This window comes from Macaca fascicularis, chromosome 15 (genome assembly GCF_037993035.2).
Source record: "Macaca fascicularis isolate 582-1 chromosome 15, T2T-MFA8v1.1".
Lineage (NCBI taxonomy): Eukaryota > Metazoa > Chordata > Mammalia > Primates > Cercopithecidae > Macaca > Macaca fascicularis.
The window spans coordinates 59,056,664-59,077,476 of NC_088389.1; the positions used below are offsets into that span (position 1 = coordinate 59,056,664).

At 44.7% G+C, this 20,813-nt stretch overlaps 1 protein-coding gene across 2 annotated transcripts in view; it reads right to left on the bottom strand.

Moving 5' to 3' along the window:
- Positions 1–1,398: 1,398 nt before the first annotated feature.
- The window catches only part of COL15A1 (collagen type XV alpha 1 chain), a 127,150-nt gene continuing 107,735 nt past the window's right edge, over positions 1,399–20,813 (bottom strand). For both annotated transcript variants that reach the window (XM_045373525.3, XM_065530284.2), the window contains 12 exons: positions 19,900–19,945; positions 17,674–17,754; positions 17,142–17,191; positions 16,921–17,031; positions 15,888–16,032; positions 12,347–12,411; positions 10,224–10,352; positions 10,033–10,092; positions 9,228–9,287; positions 5,123–5,308; positions 3,518–3,633; positions 1,399–2,515 (listed from right to left, as the gene is read on the bottom strand). In XM_045373525.3, coding sequence (XP_045229460.2) covers positions 2,302–2,515; positions 3,518–3,633; positions 5,123–5,308; positions 9,228–9,287; positions 10,033–10,092; positions 10,224–10,352; positions 12,347–12,411; positions 15,888–16,032; positions 16,921–17,031; positions 17,142–17,191; positions 17,674–17,754; positions 19,900–19,945 — 1,263 coding nt within the window. In that variant the 3' untranslated portion in view covers positions 1,399–2,301. The remainder of the gene's footprint in view (positions 2,516–3,517; positions 3,634–5,122; positions 5,309–9,227; positions 9,288–10,032; positions 10,093–10,223; positions 10,353–12,346; positions 12,412–15,887; positions 16,033–16,920; positions 17,032–17,141; positions 17,192–17,673; positions 17,755–19,899; positions 19,946–20,813) is intronic.

Below are 20,813 nucleotides of genomic sequence, written 5' to 3' on the forward strand. Positions count from 1 at the left end.
GCTAGGCCTGGAGTGTTTAAGGCTTTCCCGAGATGGGGTGGGGCTCTGATGACACAGCCTGCAGAGGAGCCTCTGTGGCTTGCCTGATTGACCTTGAGGATACTGGATTGACAGTTTTCAACATGTGACGGGAAAGCTTGGGCAAGGGCTGGTGTTTAGTGAATGTCAGTCCCAGGATTTTGACACTCATTCTCCGAGTCTGAATGGGGCTGGGGCTGACTCAGGGCCTCCTTCTGGGTCAGCCGGTTATTCCTCCTCTGGTGCATGGAGAGGCCTGAACGGCAACGCCATAAGCCTCAATACTTTTTCCATGGTTAGCAAACGAGGTCTCCTTGACTTTGGGCTCCTCCCCAAAACCCCAACCCACCTTGCCGCTTCTGTAACCCTGGGCCAGGTGGGCTATGACAGAAATGGACAGTGTCTACGCTTCATTGCCTCGGGAGCCTCCTGCCCACCTTCCCCTTGCAGTTCCTGTCCATGCCAAGCACCCCTAGCCCTCCTCACTCAACAGATGAGCTGGTCCTCAACAAGCCACCTCTGGGGCTTTCCGGCCTCAAACTGTCTTCATTCTGTGACTCATTAGGAAGATTCTCACCGCTCATGTATTTATGAAGCCCCTGCATGGAGATTCTGGGCTGCCTTTTTTTTCTTTGTTTTTCCTCTTTGATTTCCTTCCTACTTCAAGGAGTCTGAGGGTGGATTCACTTTGCTGAGCTTCTGGGCCAGCCCAGCTGAATAGGAGGAAATATCCCAGCATACTTCTTGCCTGGTGATTATGTTTCTCCTAGAGGGTCAGACCAAGAGCCAGAGAATCACATGCTTGCAGCTGGGAGGGAGCAGAGAGGCAGTCTTGCATAGGGGTTCCTTGGGAAGATGATGGGCCCTGACGTGAGACAGACCCTGAGTCTGAAACCAGTCCTGCCACTCACCAGTGTATGACCTGGAACAAGTAACTCCCTGAGCTTTGACTTTTTTTTTTTTTTTTTTTTTTACATTGTAAAGTAGAGATTAAAAAACTACTTTGCGGGGTTATTATGAAAATTAAATGGGGTATATCAGAAATCTGATATTTAATGACCAGTAGCCAATACTAAGCTTGTCTTATCCCAATCTCCTTTAGAGACAGAGGCCGACTTGCCCAAAGTCATGCCCTGAGACGGCGGCAGAATCACAGCTCATCCTGTTTCCCACTCTGAGGCTCTACACAACCTACACTGGCCCTACTAGGTGGGAGACAACAGCCAGGGCAGATGAGCATGATGGGAAAACCTTTCAGTTCTCTGATCATCGCCCGGGGGCAGCACCAGTGGCAGGATTAGCAAACCCACCCCAGGTCCGCTTCCACATCAGCGATGGAGAATAAAGGAACTAGCAGGAAAAAGTCAAATGAAGAAAGCACCCGGAAAAGATGTTTTTATGTTCACTTACATGGAAAAAAAAAAAAAAATCCAAGTATACAACATGTAGATATATGTTTCTCAGAAAATTCATCTCTATGAACCTGTTTGTTTCAGTCGCAGTTATAATTCAAGAATTGCCAAATGGAAGTCATAAAATTGTGGGGTGGGGGTTGGGGAGGACAGCAGCCAAGGGGAAGGTAGTAATTATGTGCTATTTCTTTTCTAGTTTCAGATAATTTGGAGTTTCAACTTTTCCAGCAAGTCAGTTACATAAACAGACAACATACTAAAATATGATTGTGTAAAAATATAAAATTCCTAAAGCATGATGGCAATAATATTTTTGGGAAAAAAACATTAAAGTCTGATAGCATCAGAAAATACAAATAGGATCATTTAAGCAGTCCTGTTTCTGTGTACGAATGGCAGTTGCAAATGATGGATGTATGTGAAAGAAAAAAGCATTTGATCTGTATATAACTTAGAAAGCATAACCTTTCTAAACACTGACTTTGTAAGAAAACATGAAGGACATCTTACACTCAACAACAATGGTTTAAAAGGAGGATATAAGTGTCTGAAGGATGCAGTGGCACAATGCCATGGCCTTTGTTTTCAACTTGCTCTTAACCTATGTTGGGATGCGTTCACACTGCTGGGTTTCCCGCAGAATCTAGCACCAATATATGGATCAGATTTTGTCTTTGATCTGAGTCCTCTATGTCTTCAGTTTTGAGTGTATTGAGGTATGTTTTCTTTGGTTGCTGTTGTAACGAATGTGTAGTAAAAAAAAAAAAAAAAAAAAAACCTATAATATTTACAACAATTAAACATTTTAGATCTCAGTGTCAACTCTTCACATAAGAAAACATTGAAAACTTTAAGAATCATTGGAAGGCCATTACTTCCTAGCGTCTGTCATGAAACTGTTTTCGATACACAGAACAATTAGCCGATTAGCACAGCTGTATGCTTTCTGGTCCAGAATCTTCCCCGTGCTCAGCGGGGAGGCAAGTCCCGTGACCGCCGTGTCCGTGGTTCGCCACGCTTCACAGTAGTTATCCACAAGGCGGACACCATGGGGGCTGGAGCCGTGCCAAATGACCTTCTGGGGCCTAAAAAGTAATTTTGTCATGTTATTTTTCAAAATGACACTTCTTTGTGGTATTTTTTGGTAAGCAAATTGGCATAAGTTTAGTGAATCAAGTTAAACTCCTTAACCCTGATGCCAGATCACCTCTCTATCCTCATTGCCCTTGCTAGCTTTCTTAACACACTGGATTCCAGCCATACCCAGGTTGCAGTTGTTTTCAAATCACACCCTCTTCTTTTGTGAATATAAACCTTTGCTCATGGGGTCCCTTAGTCTGGAGGGCTTCTCTTTCCTTTTCAGACCAGTGACTCCTTCTCCTCTTTCAAAGGCCAATAAATAACTTCCTCTTGCAGGAAGCCATCTCTAATTCTCACCCCTAAGTAAAAATGAAAACACACATTTCCTGTATATCCTATGGTACCTGTTTCTCCACTTACAATTATAATATTCTGTCTAGAGTCACAGTTAGTGTGTATCTATTTCCTCTGTAGACTGTGAGCCCTGTAAAAGTAGGAGCCGTGTAGGTTTATTACTGTGCCTTCCAGGCCTGGCCTCAGGTCTAGTATAGACTAGGCACTGAGGAGAGGTTTGCTGAGTTGTTCTATTCTGAAAAACACACATAATTCTCAAGATTTAGAGTGCAAATCACAGTGTAGAGTTACAAGATCACCAGGAGTTGCATTGCTTACCACTTGTGATGTGCCCACTGTGTGCTACATGTTTTCATATATATTCATTTTATTCTCACAATGCTATGACATAGACATGGTTATCTTGCCCATTTGACAGGTAAGGCAGCTGAGGTTCAGAGAGTGGAAATGTCTTGCCCAGGATTCCATATTGAGTTACTGGATCTGGGTCTTCCGACTCCAAGGACAAGGCTTTCTCTGAGGCCCTCAGTTGCCTCACTGTGGCTTTATGTTGGCAATATCCTAGAGAAGCAGCTGATAAAGGCATCCCATTGTTAGCATGCCCCCTAAAACTGTCTATCACACCATATCTGAGAACTTCCAGCCTCACTTACCATGAAGGATCTGTCATTACGTCTCGACCATCAAAGGAGTATATTGGAATATGCATATTGAACTGACCTCCATGGCCAGAAAAAATTGAGTCCCAATTATTAAAAAGTACTTGGCCCTATAGAGACAAAATACCACAATAGAATAATTATACCATCAGCCTACAAATGAATTAGATTTTTACTTTTTTTTTTTTTTAGAGACAGTTTCGGTTTTGTCATCCAGCCAGGCTAGAGTGCAATGGCGGGATCTTGGCTCACTGCAATCTCCGCCTCCCAGGTTCAAGCAATTCTCCTACCTCAGCCTCCTGAGTAGCTGGGATTACAGGCATGCACCACTACACCCAGCTAATTTTGTATTTTTAGTAGAGGTGGGGTTTCTTCATGTTGGTTAGGCTGGTCTCGAACTTCTGACCTCAAGTGATCCACCCACCTCGGCCTCCCAAAGTGCTGGGATTACAGGCATGCACCACCACACCTGGCCTATTTTTACTCACTCTTCAAGGCCCAGATGCTCCCTCACACTAGAGTCTCCATCCCCAATCCTAGAGCATGGACAGAGTGAAAACTCAAGAAATGTTTGTGGTTTGATTTTATAATCCATTCATGAACCCTTTTGCTTTTACTGTCTTATGTCTTGAGGCAATTTCTCTCATTACATGTGTGTACAAGACTCCTTCCCATCAAAAGTGTGTTTTACGTCTTTATTTTATTATTGTTATTTTGAAAATATTACACATATGTACTAAGCTTCAAATTTGTGGCAGATCTTGTGCCAGTCTACGCTGTGGGTGAGTCTACACTGTGGGTGAGATGAAGATGAACTTCTTAGTCCTTTCCCTGAAAGAGCCTGATCCCTTGTAGAGAGATCCAAGAATAAAAATAATTTCAGTGGGTGAAGGTGCTGGAACAGAATTCTGGGAGAGGAGGTGGAAAGTTCTGGGTATGGGGTTAGGATGGAACTTGCTAGCCTCAAGGTTTCAAATTGGAGTACTGGGGTTGCAGAGATTAAAGGGTCTTGAAGTACCTTTAAGAAACAGTCATCAGGACCCAGAGCTTCTCCAGGGTGTGTGTGAGTGGCAACGAGCTTTCTCGTTGTTGAAGGAGTCTGCTATTTCTGTGGAATAATCGAGGGATCCCACAGGCCCTGTCTTACCCACAAATGGGGCAGAGAAATACCTGCTTAAATGCTCAGAGAACACCAAACCAGGGTTCAGGACAAAGTGCTCTAGTTTGCAGTGATTTTAAGCAAACTGTTTTCTTCTTCTGAGCCTCAGTTTTCTCATCTGACAAACTAAAAAATGAATAATTCTCATGTTTGTTAGAAGTACCTATTAAGATAATGAGGTACTTTGTAAACAAACAAGAAAACCCTGTATCACCTAAAGAAGTTATCATTCTTTCTCTTGTATGCTCCAAGGGTCACACAAGCATAAAGAAAACTGAGGTTCAGGGAAGGCAAAGAACCCGCCCAAAGTGACATAGCCAGTCAGGCAGAGAACGGACTTAAGTCAACAGTCTTCTGTTGATGTCAGGAATGAAAAGTGCCTCCAGCCCCTGTGGCAACCAATGCATGCAGAAGGCAATGGGAACCATATTTATTTTTACCTTGAGGTTCACTATGGGAAGGCTGTATCTCTCTGCTTTCCTCACAATGGTGGACAGATCTTGCAAATGGGAAGATAAGAATGCTCGGTAGGTGGACAACAGTCCTGCAGCTCTGGCCTGCTTGAAGCACTGAAAATCAGCTCGAATGTCCCCAGAAAATGGCATGTTCAGAGCAGCCAAATGCAGCTGAAAAATGTGAGACAAAAGAGAGCAGTCAGAATCAAAGGCAAACTCCAGTTCTCAGAACCATCTCACATTCCTGCAAAGATTCCAGACTTCTTAGGCTGGAGGGCACGTTGAAGGTCATTTTATTCAATCCCTCCCTGACATTGGAATTACAGTCTCTGCCTGACCATCTCCAGGAAAGGAGAGCTATGGTCTCCCAAGCAGCCTGTTTCAGCTCTCTGAACAGCTTTAAGTGGTAGAAATATCTTCCTTAGGTGAAAACAAAAACAAACAAACAAAAACAGAACAAAATATTGCTTGGACCAAATAAAGCACTTCAGGGATCTGAATCCACCTGCAGGCCATAAGTTTGAGACCTCTGGGTCTGTGCAGGGGTTTTAAGCTGGCTTTGGCCCTGGATCCCAGAGCTTCTCCCAGCTATCTGCCTGCTGCCCTTTCTTCCATCTCCTGGATAAGCCTGGGGCTAATCACAGGAGGGGTCTGGGGGAAAGCCACTGAAAGAAGGACATGGCACCTATGACTAAGACTGCTGAGATAGGCCGTTCTGGAAACTAGGGGTCTTATAGTAATTCCAGTCTCACATCCCTGCTATCTTGGTCAGCAGCCCAAATAAAAACCAATCCACAGTCTATTTCTCCCACACTTTGTCTCCCAAAACCCAGCCTCCTACTACTGTCCTCTCTCTCAGCCTTTCTACCATACCCTCTGAAATGCATTCCATAATCAAGGAACACTCATCTCCCTGCCTCCCATCAGTCTCATCTCGGGGGTAACTTTTATCTCATCAACTTAGAGCTGGAAGGTTGGTGTAGGACCTGGGTCCAAGTTACCAAAAAGGAAAATATTTTTAAATATCTTAAGCCAAAGGACATGAAATGAGGCTCAAGCGGTGGGGCAGGAGGCGGCCAGTGTTTCTCTCCTGGTTTCTACCCTGCCTCTCAGATCTAAACAAAGCCTCTCTGTGTCCCAGTGACCAGGATTGCCATGGTGGTTTTCTGCTTCTCCAGCTTCCAGCCAGTTGGCCACAACTGGCCATGAGCTACAGTGAGTGTCCAGACTGCCCCAAGCAGCCCTTGCACGTCTCTGGATATTTTTCTCCATTCACCACCCCTTTCGTTCCCGCAGAGGACAGACCCCAAGGCTGCCACCTGCTCCAGTCTCTCTCTTTTTATTCATCCTGGTTCTGTCTTGACCACCATGCTGGATGGAGGTCCAGGTCAAGCAGCATCACATCCCATCCCCATCTCCTTCCTGCCCTGCACTGAGCCAAGACTTCCCCAGCAGGCGTCCCGGTGGCTAGCATTTTATGCTCTACATTCCCAGCATTAGGATAAGAGGGACCTTTAGCATGCTACCCACCCATCACAATCACAGGCCTGTGATTGATGGAATGAGGCTTCCCCAATGCCAGGGGCCACCTAAGAAAGGCATAGGCAGGGGTTTCCTTGCCACACCTCTAATTCCACCAAGCCCTATTCTCCTTTAGAGAGACACAGAGAAATGTCTGAAATTACAGTTGTTTCTGAATGACAGGATTGGGGGTTTTTGTGTTCTCATGTTTGTATTTCTTTAATTGTTGGAACATTTTTATAAAACAACATTTTTATATTGACAGTATATTATATTTTATTAAGACAGTAATGTTACAACACTCAAAATGTTAAAATTATTATTTTGTGGATGGTTGTAGTTTTAATAAAATTGTAGGTGTGTTACTATTTTCTTCTCCATTCTTTTCATGCATTGTTAACATCTTCTGCAATGAATACGTATTAGTTCTGAATTTATAAAATACCATTTAAAAAATCCTTTAGCTACTACCCTAACTTTGGGGCTTTTTGAAGGGTTACTGATACTCACATCTCTCTTCCTTCACTTCCCACTGACTCTTCAACCAACTAGAGTCTTTTTGGCTACTAAATGCTTTGCTCTAGTTTCTAAATTTGAAGGACACCTTTTGGTTCTTCTTCTGAATTTCCTGGCAGCCTTTGACACTGTTGGCTACTACCTTGCTTGGCTTGCTTTCTTCCTCTCTGGCTATGGCTTCTCAGTTTCCTTCTCATATTTCTCCCATCAGGTCCTTTTCAGTTTTGCTCCTCATAGTCGGATCCCTTCTGACTACACAGATTCTCTTTTGGGAATCCAACCAGCCCCACAATAATGAGACGGCTCATCTCCAGCCATGATTCCACTGTGGGGTTTCAGACCTTCAGAACCTATTCTCTCTTGGTAGTCTCCACTCAGGTTTCCTCCAGGCACCTCAGACTCACCACGCTCCAAATTAGTTCCTCCTTGGTCAATGGCAGCACGATAGGAAATGCTCACCTCTGTTGTTAGAAAGTGCCCCCACAATCCTTGCTACAAGAAATGGCCTTAGACCTTCAACCTCATTCTCCTGATAACTCCTGATTGGGCTGGGAGTGGGCAATTGACCCAAGACAGACCATATAAACTATCTCTTCCAAGACTCTGAACTGAGTCAGTAGTACTGGGGTCAGCAGCTATAAGATCACACAGAGTTGGGGCAAGAATCAGTGCCAGGGTAACCCAAAGCTGTGTGCAAGCTCATGTCACCTATGTATGTGTGCTGGGGTGAGGTTGGGAGGAAGAACGACCCTTTCAGAAGGTGGTCTGTAGAGATAGCAAAGCAGACTAGTAGAGACAAGAGTCCCAGGCCTGGCTGTTCTTCCTGTGATGGAGTTCCATGAGGTTTCTTCTTTTTTTTTTTTTTTTGAGATGGAGTCTTGCTCTGTCACCCAGGCTCCAGTGCAGTGGCGTGATCTCGGCTCACTGCAAGCTCCCTCTCCTGGGTTCATGCCATTCTCCTGCCTCAGCCTCCCGAGTAGCTGGGACTACAGGTGCCTGCCACCACGCCCGGCTAATTTTTTTGTATTTTTAGTAGAGTCGGGGTTTCACCATGTTAGCCAGGATGGTCTCAATCTCCTGACCTTGTGATCCACCCGCCTTGGCCTCCCAAAGTGCTGGGATTACAGGCATGAGCCACCACGCCCAGCCTTCCATGAGGTTTCTATGCTGAGTTAAACAAGATCTTTACTTAACCTAGCAAAGGAATAGAGAGAGAGTTTCTAATCCCAGCAATGAAACAATCCCTGGAAAGGAAACTGTCACCACTCAATCATCCAAGCAGAAACCTGGGCATCATTCTTGACCTCTCTCATCCTTAATGTGCCATATTCAGTCAATGACCCCATTAGTCACTCCTACTTCCTTCATGTCTCTCAAATTGCCTACTAGTCTATGTGCTTACTGCTGTGATTCTAGTTCCGGTAACACAGGAGCCACCTAACTGGCCTTTGGACCCCTGCTCCTGTCCCTTCTGATTAATCTGCACACTGTAACCAAGGTAATTTCTGAAACACCAGTCTTATCATACCTGTTTCTTGCTTTAAACCCTTCTGTAGCTCCCCATTGCCCACAGAAAATGGTCAAATTCTTTGGCTTGACTTGCGGGCAGGCCCTTGAAATCTAGCCCTTGCTTTTGCTGACTTCCGCAGACTAAACATCTCTCTTTTCTGCCTTGAACTCTACTTTTTTGCCTGTAATTTAATACTAGCAATTACAGGAATGTACAGCCCTTCCCCTTGCCTCCCTCTGTTTCATCTTCCCTTTGCCTCTTTCTTCCACTTGGCTCACCCTTGACCTCAGCTGTCCTTTGGGTCTTAGTTTGGAGGTAACCTCCTCCAGGCAGACTTCTCTGCCCTTCCTCATACCCCCAGCACCCTGTGTTTGGCTTGCCCAAACAAGTTACCACACTGTATTGTACTTCTCTGTTTTTTGTTTGCCTCTCTCACTAGTCTATAAGCATCATGATGGTAGGAACTGTGTACTAAGCATGAGACCTAGCACCTAGTAGATACACACTCAGTAGTAGAAGATTAAATGTATAAATTGTACTTACAGCAGGCTTCTCGTAATTGGTACTTGAAATGGGGTTTGGTGGAGGCAGAAGCTGATGTGGCTGTTATGAAAAGGAGGAAAAGAAACAGTTCTGAATATGCATTCAATCTGTTCTTCAGCGTGTACTGAGGTGCGAGTGCAATGTTTCTTGAGAAGATGCTTTAAATAGTTTGCCATTGTCTGTAACTGTGACTCTTAACTGTAAAGAGTTTCATGACCTGCTGAAGAAATCATCTTCAGAAAGGGAGAAAATGTTCTCAAGACTTTTAAAAAGAGCACTGAATCAAGGAAGGGCATTCTTTTTGATAAACCCATGTCTAATCGCCAACTCTTTCACTTAATAGAGAAAGTTACCTCTTCAGAGCCTCAGTTTCATCATCTGCAAAATGGGGATGATAGTACCCACCTCAAAGCATTGCTCTAGGGCTAAAAGATGGACAACGCCAGTTGCCCATGTTCTTATAAGGCAGACAGTGCCAAAAATTAAAGGAATCTTCTAGATTGCTTATAGCAACCAATGACTCCACAGATGAACAAACTGAGGCCAAGAGAGAGGAAGCCCTCTGCAGAAGAGGATTTGGCTATTACATGGGGGCAGCAGGTCTCCAGCCTCTGGATCTAGTTATTCCTCCACTCCATTGTGGGAACCTTCTGTTAGCATCCATTAATTTCTAGGACTTCTCCAGATACTAAACTGTGCACAGCTGACTCTCCAGAGTTTAGAGAGCTTGGTGCTAGATACCAAGCAGGACTCAGGAAATACTGATAAATGAATGCATGAGCAGTGCAACAGGGTAACTACTCACGTTGCTGGAAAGCGCAGGGGGTGGAGGGCTGTCGGCAGGAATGGGGATCAGTTCTCCTAGCTTTAAGAAAAACAGTACATTGAAATGAAAGATCAATTACAAACTTCTAGAAAAAATGGCATTTATGGGAGTAGATTATTATTTTTAGAGGGTATTTGAAGGCAGTGTGTTAAAGGGAGTTTAGAAATTACCTGTAATTTTTTCCAGCCATCTCTAACGCGAATGAAAAACTCAGTGCTGTCCCTCAGGTAGATGAATGTTCCTTCTATAACCAAATGCGCTTTCTGCAGCATGTCATCCATGTTGCTGAATGCTGTGACCTGTCGGATCATTTAAATTCCAAACACTGCCATTATCATTAGAGCAATGGCAACATCTGATAACCCGGCCTTTCTGTAAAGTCAGCTGGGAGCTATCTCCAGATACTCAATAAAAAGACTTGTTAACATGCCAGATAGAGATATACACCTTCATTAATAACCAAAGGGCATTCTTCTTGATAAAACAAAAACATGTATACTTTGAAACATAAATCTAACCTATAATAAATGAATTAAAACAAAAACGGTAATATTCTGTGAGTATAAACACATTTACAAATTGTCAATGGAGTTATCTTTGTTTTGGTTTGGGCATTAGCAAAAGCATTGGTAAGTTTTGCCACTTCTATTTTTTCAAGCTACTTGGTGGCACTAACATGGTTAAATGGTGTTACTTCATGCTAGTCCTTGAAGAGTTTCAAATTTTTCATTTGGAATAAGAAAGGCAAGCAAGTGAGCAACTATACTTAAGGTCTTAAATCTTTTTTGTCTAGCCTGGTAGTTACATTAAATGCATGATATAAAATGGAGGTCTGTAATTTCTCTGCCTAGAAAAGTGCCAAAGATTAGACAGCCATTTGGCATATCTAGAAGCACATATAGAAGCTACAAAAATCTATTGAATAGCATCAAATCTCAAAGAAACATCAGCCAAGAGAGTTTTTATTTTTCATTGTAACTGAGAAAGATGATAAAATATTAATTTTCACCTAGCCTTGAAGATAATGGCTTTGTGCATCAAAATGACTTAGATATCCCCCAAGGGAACTAAATATCAAAATTCCATCATATGCAGGACAGTTCTTTCTTTTGGCAGCCAAATTTTGCAACTAATATCCAGCAAAGATCAAAGAACATTCTTAGGACTCCTGACATCCTTGTGAAGTATTTGTCCATTTTTCTGTGAATTACAATTATCTTGGAGTGCTATGTCTTGTTCCAATGAACTGCAGAGTAACGAATGTGCCAGAGATGTTCTTTGGCAGAATGGGGAAGACTGAATTATGCAACTAAATCTGACCAGCTCAAGGATCTGCTGTAACATTGTTTATGTTCTTGGGCTTTTGTTGTTTTGTTTTTTCTTTTTTTTCTAGAGATGGGGTCTTGATTTTTCACCCAGGCTGGAGTGCAGTGGTACAGTCATGGTTCACTGGAGTCTCGACTTCCCAGGCTCAAGTGATCCTCCCACCTTAGCCTCTCAAGTAGCTGGGACTACAGGTATGCACCACCACACCCAGCTAATTTTTACATTTTTCTGTAGAGGCAGGATCTCACTATGTTGCCCAGGCTAGTCTTGAACTCCTAGACTTGAGCGATCCTCCTGCCTCAGCCTCTCAAAGCGCTGGGATTACAGGAGTGAGTCACTGCACCCGAGCAGTGTTTACGCTTTTTGAAATACTGTGATTGGTGGCCAGGCATGGTGGCTCGTGTCTGTAATCCCAGCACTTTAGGAGGCCAAGATGGGAGAATCATTTGAGCCCACGAGTTGAAGACCAGCCTGGGCAACGTGACAAAAACCGTCTCTACAAAAACAAAAACAAAAATTAGCCAGGTGTGGTAGTGTGCATCTGTAGTCCCAGCTACTCTGGAGGCTAAGGTGAGAGGATTACCTGAGCTCAGGGAGGTTGAGGCTACAGTTAGCTGTGATCTCAGCATTGCACTCCAGCTTGGGTGACAGAGGGAGACCCTGTCCACCCCTCATCCCGCAAATAAATAAATAAATAAATAATATGATTGGTTCTTGTTATAACTTAGTCAATTAAGGATTCGAATGGTGGAACTTACATATAAATGATTTTGTTTTTCATGTCTTTTTACTTAATAAGTCATCCAAATAGATAATAAATCCCTTCTACTATTTATGGAATTGCACCAAACCTATTGTCATGAAGGCCTGATTCCAAAGTGATGTCAGACACAGGAGATTGTAGCCAGAGTTTTAAGTAAATCCACCCCAAATGGAATGGTGATGACACATTGATAATAATACTGACCAGGTTTCTGGATCCTGGAAGCCCTGGCTGTCCTGGAGGGCCAGGGGGACCTGGAAGGGCCACAGCTAAGACAAAACAGAAAAGAGAAGTTATACAAAAACCACCCTGTGAAAAATGTCTGAGGTATCATCTGATTCCCAGAGAAAAGTGTGTTCAACCCCATTCACAGTGCCACAAAGCATCCCAACTTCCACCTGTATCTTGGGTGCTCTGCCTGCAACGTATGACTTAGGCCACATTGACTGGTTCAGGGAAAAGCTGGAATCTTCATTGTTACCCTGGATGAAGCCATGGCTAGTGCTTTTCCATTTCAAAAGTGAATGAATTCCTTTTGTGGTTGTTTTATAAAAGCCAGTTTAAGTTGAATATTTTGTCACTTGCATTCAAAAATATCCTGACTCATACAACTTACTTCACCCAAGAGACAAGCATGTGACACTGAACAGAGGAAGTAGGCTCAGAAAGAGGAAGAGAAGGCTCTAGGGAGTGGGAGGAGACCAGGGTGGTGCAGTGACAGCAACCCTGGCCTTGAGGCCAGAGACATGGACTCAAGTCCTTAGTTTGTCCATTCCTAGCTGTGTGATCTCGAGGAAACAGCAAGCTCTCTGAAGCTTTTTCCTCTTATGCAAAATGTAAAATAGGTATTTCTTCTTCCCTGGGCTGTGGCGAGAACTGAGTGCTTTGCAAATTGTACCTGTACAGCATTCATTTGACCAAGGGCTCTTAGCTTTTGAAGAGTCACAGTGCCCTTAAAAATCAGATCGAGGTTATTGCCCTCTTTCCCAGAAAAATGCACACAACAATTCTACAAAAAAAAAAAAAAAAAAAAAAAAATTACTGGGATGACAAATCCTGGAGGTATATCCTTGGACTCTCTAGGAGTCTATGATTCCTCAACTGAAAAGCCCTTACTTTAGGCTAACATAAAGTAGTATTATTACAACTATTCCTTTGGCTGTTCTTCTACCTCTCTCATCTTCTGCTCACCCTACTGCCGACACCTCCTTCAAATGTGCCAAGCTCTTGGCAGAATTAAGGGTGTTTTTACAAGTCCCAGTAAAATTATACAATTCTTCAGGTCATTGCAAGCACATGTTCAGTTCCAACATAGGACTCGAACATCCACACATAGGTGGCAAATGTCTAGTGGATAGAGGGCCAGTGGGCTCGGATTTGGATCCCAGCCATGCCTCTTAATAGAATTTGTGACCTCGAGTAAGTCCCTTCACCTCTGTGGAGCTTCAGTGTCTTCATCCGTGAGATGAATTTTATAATAATACCTGTTTTAGCTTCCTCCCAGGGTTGCTGTGAAGATTAAATGGGATAATGGCCATGAAAGTGTTTTGTAAACTGAATTGCTATACATTATGTGAGAAGCAATCCTTGCTCAATGCAGCAAGGCATCCCAGGAGCCCTAATGTAGTGTTGCCGTGGACAACAGATTTTCTCCACCTTGCACTCACCCTGTAATATGCCTCCACCTCCTGCAGTCCTACTCCTCCCTCATGGCTGTGTGGGCACCTATGGTTCCACTCACTCAGCATCTTCTTCCTTTGTAGGACCAATGTCCTCATCTCCTTCTCTTGGGACCTTCCCTTCACCTCTACAACCATTTGGTTCCAGAAAGAGCTACCATGTTCTCATGTAATCTGACTGACTGGTCATAGGGTCCAAGATTGGGTACCTTGCCCAAGTCAGGCCCATCAGGACCCTTCTCTAGGACTTCCCCATCCCAGGACTTTTCAAACTAAAATAGTAAAAGAAGTTCAAGATTTCTAGCTGACAGTGGAAGCTGTAAGTTGTCAGTAACCATATTTCCCGCTGTGCAGAGGATGTGGTTTGTGGTGAGGAAGTATGAAATTGCATGCAGAGAGAAGCGGAGACAAGAGATGGCCAGAAAATCCTTGCAGGGGTTGAGTCCCTGGCTCTGGCTGTTCCTGAGGTCCAGCTGCTTATCTACCTCTCCCACAAGTTGATTGTTCATTCCCTCCTTCACACCCAGTACATTTCCCCTTTGCTTGAGCTACTTTGAGTTAGGTTTCTATCACTTGCAGCCAAATGATCCAAGGCTAAGTCAAAGCTCCAGCCCCAAAGTCACCTCCTGTGTAAGGCTCCCCTTATGCCAAGGACTCTGTATGCTTCCACCATACCTGGCTCCTGCCAAGCCAAACAACAAAAAAGTATGCCTTCATGCTATTATTGCTGCTATTATTGTCTCCTACAACAGACATAGTAGAAATAACACAGGCTTTGGAGCTACACTGCTCTGGGTCTGAATCCTGTTGGTGTCATTTATTAGCTGTGTGACCTTGGAAAAGTTCCTAAATGTCTCTGGGCCTCACTTTCCTTACCTGTAAAATGGGGATGTTAATGCTTTTTTTAAAGGGCTGCTGTGAGGTTTCAATAAAATACCATAGTAAAGTGATTAGCAAAATGCCTGGCATCTGATACATGCTTAGTACATAGAGATTTTCTTTAATTTCGCCCATTTTGCATTTGAGGAGGTGAGGCTCTAAGGGATGAATAGATTTTTAAATAGAGTTCCAGTCACTGCTGGTCATTAAGGCAGGTTCTGAGGCACCTAAGGCATTGACAAAGCAGCCAGGAAGTTTCCACTCACACGTGAAAAGACGCTCAATATCATCAGTCATCAGGGAAATGCAAACCAAAACCACAGATATCACTTCATACCCCGTAGGATGGCTATAATCAAAAAGATACAATGAGGATACCATAATACGGGAGGACAAATTGGAACCCCCTCATACACTGCCACTGCTGGTGGGAATGCGAAATGTTGTGACTCCTTCTGAAAACAGTCTGGCAGTTCCCAAAAAGTTAAACATAGAGTTACCATATGACCCAGCAATTTCTCCTACGTATATACCGAAGAGAACGGAAAACATGTTCACATAAAAACCTGTACATGAAAGTTTATAGCAGCGTTATTCATAATAGCCAAAAAGTAGAAACAACCCAAATGTCCATGAACAGATGAATGAATAAACAAAATGTATATCCTATACAATGCAATATTATTTGGCCACAGTAAGGAATGAACTGCTGATCCATGCTGCAACGTGGGTGAACCTTGAAAACACTGTGTTAAGTGAAAGAAGTCAGACTCAAAGAGCCATATATTATATGATTCCATTTATGTGAAATGTCCAGAACAGGCAAATCCAGAGGCAGAAGTAGATTCATGGTTGCCCAGATCTGGTAGAGGAGAGGGAAAGAGAGAAAAGGTACAACTGCTAATCGGTACAAAATTTCTTTTTGGTGTGATGAAAATGGTCTAGAATTAGACAGTGGTAATGACTGCATAACTTTGTGAATATATTAAAAACTACTGGATTAGACACTATAAGTGGGTGAACTTTATGATGTGCAAATTATATCTCAATCTTAAAAAAAGGAAAGAAGGCTGTATCCAGGAAAGCCCTGTGTTAGGCAGTGCAGCTGTGACAAGCCACCCAGATGAGGTGAACTTGAGCACAACGGTAGGGACGGCGTGAACAAGGGCACTGCTTCCAGCACTAACCTGCTCCCAGGATAGCCGGAGGTCCTGGTGGCCCTGGGGGTCCCGGTGGCCCAGGATCACCAGGTCTTCCAAAGCCAGGTGGCCCAGGCAGACCAGGAGCACCTGGGGGTCCTTGGGGACCAACGACTGTCTCCCCTTTCTGGCCCTGTCAAGGCAAGCACACAGTAACAGAGAGAAAGAATCATTCATCACTAGAAGTCCCATCTAGTCCTTTTATGAGAATATTTAAAAGAAATCAATAAACACCAGCTATTGTTATTACTATCCTCAATCCTGGGCACAATTCAAGGTGGGGTAAGGCCTCCAAGATGGCAGCCCAGTCATTATGTTGAATAACTCTACAGAGAACCCCAGAGAGCCCTGGAGGCAGAAGGGACCTTGGAGATCATGTAGTCCAGCCTTTGCATTTCACAGATGGAGAAACTGAAGCCCAGAGAAGTGAAAGGACTTGCCCAAGATCATGAAGCAAATTAGAGGCACAGCTAGAGGCAGAACTCTGATCTCTGGCTTTGCTGGTTCTACCCTCACGGTGAGCTCTGGGACCAAAGGTCAATGATCTGGTCATATTCTTGTCGGGGGCACAGCTTGACTTTCTCTCCTTTCACCTGGAAAAACCTCTCATCCTAGGAAAACCACACCTCTCTAGGAGCTCCTCTGATAAAATTTCAGAAGAATCAAATAGCTCCTCTAAAAATGTCTCCCTTACCTTCCATTCTGCTTCTGTTATCTGATGCATTCACCATTAATCATTCTTTGTGTGGAGTAAATTTTCCACACATTTCATGAATAAGGCAGTGTGACTAATGGCCTAGAAGTTACCTACCTTCATGTGGCCTTGGCCAGCTACCTTCTCTCCAGGGACCTCAGCCAACCTCCCCATCAATCAACAAGGATGGGGAAAGAGCTGGCTGATCCCCAAGCTCTGCCTCCAGCTTACAGTACAATGACTAGCCCTAACTGCTTAGTCCCATTGGGAGCTTCCGGGAAAGCTGTAAGGCCTTGGGGAAAATGACTTGCAGGGGTCTCTACTCACAGCCAGGCCTGGATTTCCGGGCAGGCCTGGAGGCCCAGACATAAGGAAGCCGTCGTTAATGTCTCCTTTTTCTCCTTTTTCACCTTTGAACCCCTTGTCTCCATTCTCCCCCTGGAAGCAGAGAACATAGGAATATTTCAGTAAGAGTGGGATGAACTCAGTCTCTGACATAAACCAAAACATGAAAAACACACTCCAAATATTGGTAGAGAAACACTCACCTTCAAGTTGTTCAGAAAGTGTCTCAGGTAAGCTAGATCAAGTGGAGGACCTGAAAAAGAAATGCTTCGTAAAATTCACGATTGTAATTTAAGAAATTTAAAATAAAAGTCTCTAAGTTGGCAACCACAGTTACGTCTTAGTGGACATGACCCTGCACTGGGTTGGCTAACAGAGTCTGCTTGCAAGCTAACAGAGTCTGCTTGCAAACTAACAGAGTCTGCTTGCAAGCAAAAACAGGTGCTACTGTGGGCCCATCAATCCAGACACTGTGGGATCCCAGGTAGGTCCCTGGCCCTCTTTGGACCTTGTTTTGCATATAAAAGATGAATGATTGGATTTTCTGGTCTCTCTTAACAATGTTCCATATTGGATACACCAGGCCCATGCTTGGGTCTCACTAGAAACCAGTGGAGCCTGTGGTCAGGGTGGAATGTCATTAGTCTTACCCTCTGGCTAGGTCACATTTCTCAGTTGCATTTGTTCTCAGGAGCAAAAAATCAAAGGCAAGATTGAGAACAAGAGCTGGAATACCTGGTGGTCCCTGGGCTCCCTGGTCGCCTTTTTCTCCCTTTGAGCCAGGAAGGCCCCAGGATCCTTTCTCTCCTTTAACACCTGCAACAAAACACATACATGTTAAAAAAAAAAAAAAATCGAAAATCACCTTCATTCCACATAAAACCTTTCTGAGACAGTTTTTCAAACGGAGCTCATTTAGCAAAGTCCACTCAAACAAGGCCCTCCTGAGAAATCAGCAAGTGTAAAATCATAAAGAGGGCACAGGTAGATGCTTCAGACACATTCTCAACCTTGAAAAGCTCGGTCTACTGGGAGACAGACACAGCTCACAGTAACGCAAGGCAAGATGAAATATGTGCTCTCACTGAGGTTCCAGCAGCGCATTCCAGGAGTGCAGCAGAGCCTGCAGCTAACCCTGGCTTGGACAGTGCCACAAATGAAGACAGAGGCTCAGCACCATGTCAATCTTCCAGACTCATCTCATCTAGGCCTGTGCAGCATGGGGGTGTGAGGGAAGGAAAGGGTTCTCCCAAGAGTGCCCGCACAGGACAACCAAGGGCGCTAAGTTTTCTACTTACAAAGTTGTGAGAATGCCCACCATGCAGTGTTGTACATCCCCACAGGACTAGTGAGAAACACCTTTTCTGCAGAACTGGCATTCCATCCCTACCTTTCCCCTCAACTCTTTATATGGGAGGGGGCATGGAAGAAAGCCTTTTGGGAGATCACTGCTTGGGAAGGGAAGTGGTTCCCTTTCTCCACCTTGATGGGTAGCGTGGACGCTAGGTCTTTGAATTCCTCATTCCCAAGAGGTGTGGCAGATCAACCCGCCAATGCTCTTGAGCCTAGAGATGGGGCCACAAAGTGTAGATGAGGGTAGGGGCTCAGGCTTTCTCAATGAAGGGGAGGGAATATGAGCATCACAGTCATGATGGTGTCAGCAGGGAGTCAGTAGGGAGCGGCAACTACATCTATCAAGGCCTCTCCAACCCTGGGAATGCTGTGTGAGACCCATGACCTGGGCAGTGGGGCCCATGGGGCCTCCCTCACCCACACTGAGCCCACAGACAGCAGTGATCAGAAGAGCAGACAGCAAGTGCACAAGTACCGACTGGAGCAATAGTGGCTGCACACAGTAAGCAGGATGATTGCCCACTAGGAGCTGTCACATCCAGAAAGATCTGTTCCCTCCTCCTCCTTCCAGGGGAGGCTCACAGGGAAGAGAAACAGTTGGAGATCTGAGAAAACAAATCTGGCTCCATCCCCTGCTCCCTAAAGTCCAACTTGCACCAGGGGAAAGGGGTGCCTTGAACTGAATCTAAGCATAGATTTTAGAAACAGGCTGGGCTTGGTAAGCAGAAGTGACAGAAAAACCATGGGGTCAGATAACATCAGGGAGACCACCACCTGGTGGGCTGGGGTGACGCAGCCAAGCTGAAGGTGAATATTGAAGAAAAAAGATCTTCCCCTATTTAAGCCCCAAGTGGCATGACAGGGTGTGTGGGACAGGGGCACCAGAATGACTGCTCACCTTCAGGCCCCGTCCCCTGGCCTGTCCCTCTCTGATGTGCCAAAGCAAAGCTCCTTGCATGTGGCTATGAACATGCTGACATTTACTAATGAAACCCTCTGAGCCAGCATTTCTCACACTTTGCTGTGCACACGCCTCACCTGGGAGATGGTTAAAACACGGGTTCTGATTCAGCAGGTCTAGGGTGGGGCCTGAAATCCTGCATTTCTAACAAGCTCCCAGAAGATGCTTACAAAGTTGCATGGACACTGAGGCAAGGGTCTCCTGAACTCCCACGGCCCTTCCCTGATCAGCTCTTGGTATACTGCACTTAATTGTTTTTAAAATAGTTTGACTTACAGGTTCCAAGAGCCTGAGAGGCAGGAACAGTGCTTCCCAGGCTCTTGGAATCTCTCTCAGCCCAGTGTGGATCATACCAAGTAAGGAACAGGCATCAGTGAATGTTTTATGAATAAATGAACAATTGAAAGAACAGAGTGCTTGTTGCCAACTAGGAGGCTCAGCTAAGATAAGCAGAATAGACACATGTGTGACCAAACCAAAGAGAGGTGCGCAGCCCCACAGCCTTGGCTCAGCTGCCACCTCCAACCCTACAGCATCAAGTTAGACCTTCCTGACCACCTAGTCTGTGCCCAGCACTGGGCAAAGAAAAACCACCTTCCTCAAGGAGATGGCCCAGAGAAACAAATTATGAAGAAGGGAGTGTATACCGTGAAAGGTGATGAGCTCTGGACTCCCGGGATGAGCAGTATCAACCTGGAAAGAGAGGAAGTCCAGGTCAGGCACTGCAAGTTCTGCCGTGGTGTTTGCAGACACAGGCAGCCACTGTCCCGGGGGCATGTGACAAAAGAGGCAATGCCTCAGAGCCAGGCCTTCCTTTGGCTCTGGAGTCCCCCAAAGCCCTGAATCCCCAGCAGTTCTCAATGCACAGACATCCCAGGCTTTCAGCTGGGAGACCTATGATGTAGTTGGGCTGGGGAGACAGAGCTGAGACCTACTGGCCAAAAAACTCAGTCGCAGGGAAGCCCAAAGCTTTAAGACAACAAATTGTGGCAGTGTTGGTTTGGCCAACTATAAGCATTCTTGTCTTCCTTTCTTATCACTTGGGATTGATTCATATATGAGATCAAGCATCCGAGCAAGTGACAGGCCCAGCCGTGAAGCTGGGTCAGCCATTAGCTTTGCTATTGCACCTAATCAAAGATGAGCGTCATGAGCAGGTAATTAGCAAAGGGGGTTATCATTAGATTGGGAGTGGCTATTCTGGACTCCTCATTAGGTTCCAGGGGTCTAGAGTCCAAGCTGTTCTGGATAATATTCCTTCCCAGTTTTCCCCAGATTCCTGCATTTCCTTCTCTGTTAAGACAAGGCCACTTGTAACCCGGCTGCTTCCCAGCTGATGTGTGGAATCAAAGTCATCCGTCTGGTGCCAAAATCCTTCTATGCTTAGGGTGGAGGGTCACAAGCTGCTCAGGGGCCACCAAGAAAAGATGGGAGTGGGGAGGAAATATTCCATTAAAAACATTTATAAGTTAACGATGAAGTTTGCAGCTCCAAGCTGTTATCTTACAGGCTATGCTGATAAAGTTTCTCCACTACAGACATGAGCTATAAATGATTAGGG